This window comes from Gavialis gangeticus, unplaced genomic scaffold (assembly GCF_001723915.1).
Source record: "Gavialis gangeticus isolate Ggan-Ray unplaced genomic scaffold, GavGan_comp1, whole genome shotgun sequence".
Taxonomy (NCBI): domain Eukaryota; kingdom Metazoa; phylum Chordata; order Crocodylia; family Gavialidae; genus Gavialis; species Gavialis gangeticus.
The window spans coordinates 2,756,782-2,764,802 of NW_017729033.1; the positions used below are offsets into that span (position 1 = coordinate 2,756,782).

The 8,021-nt window shown below is 42.4% G+C and overlaps 1 protein-coding gene across 7 annotated transcripts in view; it reads left to right on the forward strand.

The window, feature by feature from the left end:
- ALMS1 (ALMS1, centrosome and basal body associated protein) overlaps positions 1 to 8,021 on the forward strand; it is a 123,223-nt gene that overhangs the window by 78,726 nt on the left and 36,476 nt on the right. For 6 of the 7 annotated variants that reach the window (XR_002099266.1, XM_019526319.1, XM_019526324.1 and 3 more), the window contains exons 12-14: positions 4,772 to 4,886; positions 6,351 to 6,599; positions 7,518 to 7,765. Coding sequence is in view for 6 of the 7 variants with exons in the window: in XM_019526319.1 (XP_019381864.1) it covers positions 4,772 to 4,886; positions 6,351 to 6,599; positions 7,518 to 7,765 (612 nt within the window). In the remaining variant the exon portion in view is untranslated. The remainder of the gene's footprint in view (positions 1 to 4,771; positions 4,887 to 6,350; positions 6,600 to 7,517; positions 7,766 to 8,021) is intronic. The other variant, XM_019526320.1, reaches the window with a different exon arrangement.

An 8,021-nucleotide genomic window follows, 5' to 3' on the forward strand; every position in this document is an offset into this window, starting at 1 on the left:
TTTTGAAGCTTTTAATAAATGTTGATGTGTCATGTAAGTTACTAAGTACATGGGAGAAAATGGAGCCTTTTCAAGGCTAATGCTTGGGAAGTGGGGGGGCACATGATTTTACCTTTAAATGATCTTAAAATTGCAGTTTTAGACAGACATGTTTCATTGGGTAAATTTGGTATTATTTATTAGACTGACTCAAATAGTTGGAAAAAATCACTTTTCTGATGCTGTATGACTACATATTTCCTGACACTAGATCACTTTTTACATTAAGATTATTTGATCTGTGGGCCCGGAACATTTTTTTCCTTGTCAGCCCTACAAATGCCTCCTGTTCCTTCTTGGTTTATTAATATCACCAGTCAGATGAGCTAAAGTCGAGGGACAAGTACCTCTTGTTTTAATTTGAAGGGTGGTGCTAAACCTAGATGGCCTTGGGGGTGCCAGAGGGGAAGGAGAACATGCATCTGCCTTAAACGTGGAGGGGAGCAAATGAATCTCTGCAGTACTTGCAGGTGAAAATTTATTTTATAATACTTGGCGTTTATATAATACAAGTGTGAGGCATATTATTTCTGATGCTTCGACTGAATAGAAATTCAGCTTGTCCTTCCATAGTTATGTGGGAGTGATACAGGCAACAACAGCAGTGTCTTGTCTGTCGTAATAGAAGTAAGCAGGTAGATTCAGAGGCAGAGCCTGCAATAACTATAATTTTATTTATAGAAACCCTTAATTCTAGATAAGGCATGGTACAAATTAGATTATTATAGACTACTCTCGGCATGAGACAGCACCACTTCTTATAGCCATCTTTTTTATAACCCTGGTTTTTCTGAATATATTATTATTTCTGCTTGCACAGAATGCCAGCAGTAAATGATTGAAGCTTGGACCATCCTCAGAATTTATTATCGAACCCAATTTCTCCAATTTCTAAAGCATCTCTTAAAGCAGTGTCTGGTACCAACCATAAAACTAAAGTTTGCCCTGAGTTCAGTACAAATGAAAATAAGTAGATACAGATGGTCAGTGGTGAATAGTTGTATATACTTAACTTCTGCTCATGTGGAAGGAAAATAGTTATTTGGTATGTGGAATAAAGAGTCTCTGCAGGACCTATATTTGGATTTAATCCTGTTCTCTGATAGGCAGGTGTGTGTCTGTCTTGTAAAACCAACTATTGCTCTAGCAGATCTTGCAGGATGTGAAATGACGCATGCCAATATGTCTCAAAATAAAGCTTTGAATGCGGAAAATGAGATTGTGCCGCGTTCATGTGGTGACCGAAGGTACGGTAGTTTCAGGGCAACCAAAAAAATAGCTTCTGCTTATTCCTATGTTTAGTGTGATGAGTCATTAAAATAAGATACTAATTACAGTGATAGGAACAAAAAAAATCAGATTCCTAATTAAAAACGAGACTCAAATTCTGTTGTAGCAACTGTTTGACACTTCTTTGAAACCGAGTTCCAGGGAAGCACTGTCAATAAACGCTGTGTTTCTCAAACACTATCATTGCTCTTTATATAATCAAAATGCAGGGATTGTGAAATACGTTAATCATAGTCACAGAAAAAATACTGTACATTTAAATGACAAGAAGTTCGTTGCATAAACTGACAAAGGCATGCCATTCAATACTGTATCTGTGACTAGTTTAGTTTTGAGGAACAGAGGCATTGGTGCATGTGCAGTTAAAATACGAGTAATTTGTCACTGGGATAATTCATCATTATTACCTTATTTGTCAGTGCGCTGAAGGCTTGGTGGGAGCCCTACTGATTTTGTATAGAGAACACTTTAGCTGCCTCTAGAAACATACAGGTGTAGAGAAGAGGGGCTAGAACGGACCGCCAGAGGTCACATCTAGTCCCACCCCTGCCTGAGGCATGATCAGCCCCATTCAAACCATCCCATGCAAATCCACCATCTAACCTCTTAGCAAAACTGCACGGCCAACCCTGATGCAAAACAAGAGAGAACCCCCAAACCTGCCAGAAGTAAAAGACCCCAGCAGCCAATTGTAATTGTTCTGGACTTGGCCCCCTGGGCACATCTACACATGAAATTAATGCGACACAGTAAACTCCAGCACATATTGCACTGGAGTTTATTGCTTCTGGGCACTGCATTTTCATGTGTGCCCGGGATTGTGGCGTGTTGAACCGGGTTGGAGCAACATCCTGCTGTGGCTGGCAATGTTATTAAAATAAGTTTGAGAGATCCCAGGAAGAGACCCACACTCCCCCACTACAGAGGAAGGCAAAACCCCAAAGTCCAATCTGACTGTGGGGTAAAATTCCTTCCTGACCCCAAATGTGATCCGTCTGACCCTGAGTGCAGAGGCAAGACCATCTAGCCAGGGACCTCTGCTAGTTTAGAAGCTAAATCATTTCCAAAAACTGCGCACACAGGCAACTTCTGGAATTTGCTACTGGTAACTTATTGGTGATAAAGGTACAATAGGACCCAGTTGATTTAACATCCAGGTAGCTCACAACCTGTATTAAAGATGATTCATCTGTTTGCTGTGGCTCTTATTTCAAAGGGCTAGGTGAGACTGCTGGCGACTTCACTGAGTAGAGACAGCTCCTTTTAAAACAAAACTAACAGTGAACAGCCGCAGCAGTCCCACACAGGTGTTTACTGCAGCTCCGTATATCCCAGTTAATTTGCAGATGGGGCATCATGAAATATCTGGGTCTGACTATACTGACCTGTCAGGTACTGAGGTCTGCAGCATCTTGTAAATGTAAGGGAGGCTCTTGTGTGAGTGGTCACATGAAAGTGATGATGGCTGTCTTTTGAACAGTGGAGAAAATGGCTAATTATTGATAATGAGTCACTCATAGATAATTAGTCATCATTTTCAGTCCCCTTGCAGTCCCCTATTTTATTGTATTAGCCATGTTCCTGCTACTGAGATCCCTCGGTCTTGTTTCTGTAGATTACCATTTGCTGGGTAGGTTTTGTCATAGTCAGGAACATTGATTTGTTTTTTTTCTGCAGAGTAGAAAGACTTATTAACGTCTTTCTTGAAAGGCTTCTGTTTTCTTTTGTTGACATTGCAGAACTAAACAGTGCTGCATTTTAGATATCCAGTGCAGTCTGTTCCTCTGACGGTATTCAGATAATGTTTTAGAGGGTAGGAATGTGAGGCCCCCTCCTAGAGCAGTGGTTCCTAGAGTTTATGGACCAAGGGCCTTTGTACATGCCACATTGTTTGCCCTTTTTTGCACTGAAATGCCGTGACTGTTTGCACAAGCAGGTTTTCCAGATGCTTTAAAAGTCTTTCTGGTTCATTCAGGTAAAACTCCTGAGACACAGTTTCGTTTGGCTAGCTACAAATTAAAGCATCATGTCCATGGATTCGTTGTGTGCAAACACAAAGGCACTCAAAGATGTGTAATGAGCCCTTTGTCCACCAGATGGTGCTCTGACTTTTTTTGTAGTTCACCCCTTCCAATTGCTTCCACTTTCGAATTGCTTCCACCTTTTTTCCCCTTGTGCCATTTGCGGGCTCTGTGTTCCCACAGCTGTGTGGCAGGGCACGGGGTGAGGGGCCCCATGCTGGGGCGGGGAGCAGCACTGGAACATCCTGTTCTTCTGCGATGCTGGCCAGGGACTGGGCTTAATTCATTTGAAAACAAAGTGCGTGCAAACGCTGATGTGATGCTCCAAAATAAACAAGTTTAAATTTTATAAACCTATTTAATTTAATGAGGATTAAACCCCGTGGTGTGTACAGGTGCCCGTATAGACTACTCTCAACCCTCAATGCTTTTCTTATGGGTCACGACGTACCTGTATCTTCAAACTTTTAATCAAAAAGGCAGAAGCAAGTTCAATCTGTGGACCAGCTACAGACCACTTACCTTAGATGGTTTCACAAACCACAGATGGAAACTCCTGCTCTAGAGGATTATGCTTTCATGAGGGACAGAGCATCTTTTTCCCTTGAAGTTGCACAGAACTTCTCTTTCACGCCGTCCTGATTTTGTGATCAGCAAGCCCGGATGAACATTCATTCCCTGGTGAGATGCTTATCACGGCACTGCTGGAGTAGGCAAACCAGGCTTCTGCCTTAAATACCATCACTGATAGGAGATAAATGCTTTATCAGCAACCATTAGGCTTCTGTCCCCAAAAGTGGAACAGACGAGTGTTTTTGCTACAAATGAAATTGTATATCATGGGATCTGCAGGAGAGCCTGCATAGATGAGCCATATTGTCCCGTGAACATAAATGTTCAGTGCCACACCACTTTTGAGCAACCCAGTACCTTGCCCAGGATGGCATCTGTCTATAGAAACCATGGCCAAACACTGTTCCAGCTAACAAGGTGTTCACACAGCTCAGCTAGCACATGGGGTTTAAAAAATCTTTGTTTCTAACCTGAATTTTACTGAATAAAGTAAAATATGTCATGTATGGGAGCATTCCTGGGATGATTGGGGTAGTAAGGGGTGGCCAAGCTGTCAAGCACTGTCATTTTTTCACTGGAAGAATAAAGCTCCTAGCTAGTTGGGTTGGATGTCAGACACATACCTCTGTTCCTCTAAACGAGAGAAAGTCACAGTTAGCTGACCGGTGTAGGATATCAAGCAAATATGCTGGTAGGCCTGTGCAGACCGGCTAATTGAATCATTTGACAGGTTCATGGTGCGGCAGATAGAGCCGAAGCTGTCACTTGTGTTGTCTTGCAGCTTGACGCTCCATCCGCCAACAATGAGTCGATTTAAAATGCAGCCTTTTGTGTTTTGTTTTCCCTAGGTAGCAGACTGCGTTTCATTAGACTCTGTTTCTACGGTCAGCAGTTCCTGGGGGCCAAGCTCTGCTCTCAGTATCAAGCGCCGCGCGCGGATGTTGAACAAGGGCATCCAAGCAGGTGAATTACTCGAGTCCGCACTTTGCGTCTTCCGGCTTTTATTTCTTCAGAATCTTCATAGAGAATCGCTTCAGAGTCTAAGACGTATCTTTTGCTGACATTAGGCACTTGCCTCCCATGCTTTGTACTACCTGGATCCTTTCACAATCAGGTATTGCTTGGAGATCAGATTTAGGCATTTTCCTTCTGTTGGCTGGCTCCCACTGTACCCGGTACTCAATTTATTAGCTCATCTTTGAGTTGTGAACCTAGACTTGAAATCCACGTTGGTACCAAAGAAGTGACTTCTCAGTCCTTCATATATTATTTTTCTCTTGTGAGAGTTGTGTAAAATTCTAGCAGATATTTGGCTATATGCTAGTAGCAAAACACCTTTTGTGAGCATTTGCCATTTCAGCAGGCTGATTTGTGAGCTCACCATGTCTCACGTCCTCTCGGTAACATTGGACATCTCGTCTGTTGCTTAAGACATGATTTGACATTTAACTGGTATAAATTTGGGTGTCCAGGCTTCAACTTTTCTAGTGACAGTTTTCATTCCAATCAGTCTCTGAAATTGTCCCTGCCAAACTACTTATGGGTAAGTAGTTTTGATGGACAAACCAAATACTCATTTTTCATTATCCTGATTTTGGTGCAGGTGTGCAAGGAGACTTGGTGTGTGAGGTGGGAAATTTTTGTAACGTTCTTTCATGGGTGCCTTATCCTTAAACGCATTTAAATATATTTTTACTTCTCAGTTGCAAATGATCTATTAACAAATGCTGTACATGTGAAATTTAGTGTTAGTAGAAAGTGCGGAACTGAAGGCTTTTTTTTGTTTTTAATACTGTTGTCAGCGGCAGTACAGTATGCATTGATCTCTGCTGCTGTGTAGTGAATCGGATCCAGGGGTATTTCCAGCAGCTGTGGGAAGGGGAGTTCGTTCTACAGCCCCATTCAGTCTTGACCTCTGCTGAGGCTGTCAGCAACTTGGTTCCAGTTGCATTCGTGTTTTTGGCTCCCAAGGTGAACAGACACCAGAAAATTAATGGCACTTACATTATCATGTAGTAACATCCCTCAATCACTATGAACTTGAACTGAGGATTTGAAATGGTAATGTAAAAGGCTGAGTATAGAGACAGCCTCAAGACTTAGCCTCTAGTCCACTGCACTCAATCGTTTTGTTTAAGATTAAAATTAAGTGGCAAAAAGCCAACAAAATCTGGTGGGTGTTGCACTGTGAATTGCTAACCTCACCTTTTACAGGATAAAGGTGTTCATTTGGAAGTCTTCCATCTTTCTTCTGGTCTGATTCAATCCTACTTAACCTCTGAGTTCTGACAAAGTTAAGAGCACAGCGATATGCTTGCAAGCCATTTGCTTAGTTAGGTTTAAAGATGTGGGAAGGGTTTCTCTGCTCCATATACATCATCCTTGTACTCTAGGCTAATGTGCCTTGTTCTCTGTTTTGAGTTACAGGAGACTTGGAGATCGTGAATAGCGCAACTAAGAAAAACACGCGAGATGTTGGTGTGACTTTCCCCACGCCGAGATCTGGCCAACCAAGGCCCTGGGAACCCTGGAGTAGCGCTGATGGTGTTTGCGGGGAGCCTGATGGACTGGTTTCAGATCTTCAAATGCCACTCAGCAAGGGTAGACAAAAGGGACACACGAGCAGCCTGCTTATGGACAAGAAGACCAGAAGGAACAGGCCACAGCTGCCACAAGGTCAGCCCCAAATATTGTAGGCTTGCTAGTAGGAAAGCCTGCATATCTCATGCCAGGCAGTTTGTATCAGTAGTTCACAATGAGGTCTCTAGGTGGTCCTGTGAGCACAGTTCTGCCTTTTTCAGCAAGTGTTTACTTTTGGTATGCCAATATGCTGGAGTCTGATTAGGGGCAAATAACTCTGGTCAGCACAGTCAAATGTCTTCTTAATTAAAAACTTATAAAGAATATCTGCGAGTTGTACTTGAATTCCACAAGGCTGTAAAACAGGATGACTGAGCACCGATTTGCATAGTACAGTTTTGAAAGATGCAAAACATTTGCCCCTCAGAAACCTCAGTATAGAGCCATAGGATCTGTTGGGCACAAAGGAGCTTTAGAAATGTGGCATGATTAGAAACCAAATGGACTAATAAAAGGATGAATGGAAGAGCCCCGGTTCCATATTGATATATTTCCACAAATGCTTCTATGTTGATTGATAGTCATAGTAACAGGACTGGAAGGGGCCTCTTGGGCCACTGAGCCCAGTCCCACATTTGTAGATAATTTTTAGGGCTCTTTAGATAGTTATCTCCATCCCCTCGCACAGAGCACAGCCACAAAACACATGATGAAAATAAAATCAGAAACACTCTACTATGTATTTTACACCTGAAAAAAAACAGGAGACACCAGAGTTATTAGGTTAACATAGGACTTTATGTTGCTTAGCAATGAAATCCATTTGAAACACCCTGAGTCCTTCACACAAATAACCTCACCAAAGTCCATGAAAATACTGATATGAGTAATGGGGAGATCGGTGGGCCTCTGTTTTGTAGTGATATTGTTATACAGCGAACCCTGAAAGCAGGGGGAAAGTGGGAAGCTGTCCTTTTCTTTATATATTTTCTTTTGACATTTTTCTTTCTACAGTAGGAGTTTCCTGGTTTGTTCCTGCTGAGGATTTAAAATCTGACTCAAGGAAGGAGAACAGGTCCAGTTCCTTCTCTGGTCCTGGACCATCCTGGTTTGAACCCCTGGGCAGCACAAAACCCTGGAGAGAGCCTCTCCGAGAGAAGAATTGGCAAGAACAGCGAGGCAGCAGCCTAGTTCAACCAATAATCCCAGTAAGAGATGTTGAAAACAAGCCCCCAAGGCCACTTGTGAAAATGACACTGCAGGTAAGACTGCCTCCGCACTTCAGGGATTCTTGCTTTTCCTGTACATTTTTGTGAGGAAGAGGAAATGATTTCTATGATTGTCATCTTCTCTCCAAACTTTTGCTGCTGATTTTCATCATCATCCCTTTGCTGCTTTAGGCAGTCACCAAGTATAAAGCTTGCTGTGTCATAAAAGGATTGGATTATTTTGAACTATTTATGCCACCTGTGGCTATGCATGCCAAGATCAACTCTCATGTGTCAGGTTTTCTCCCTA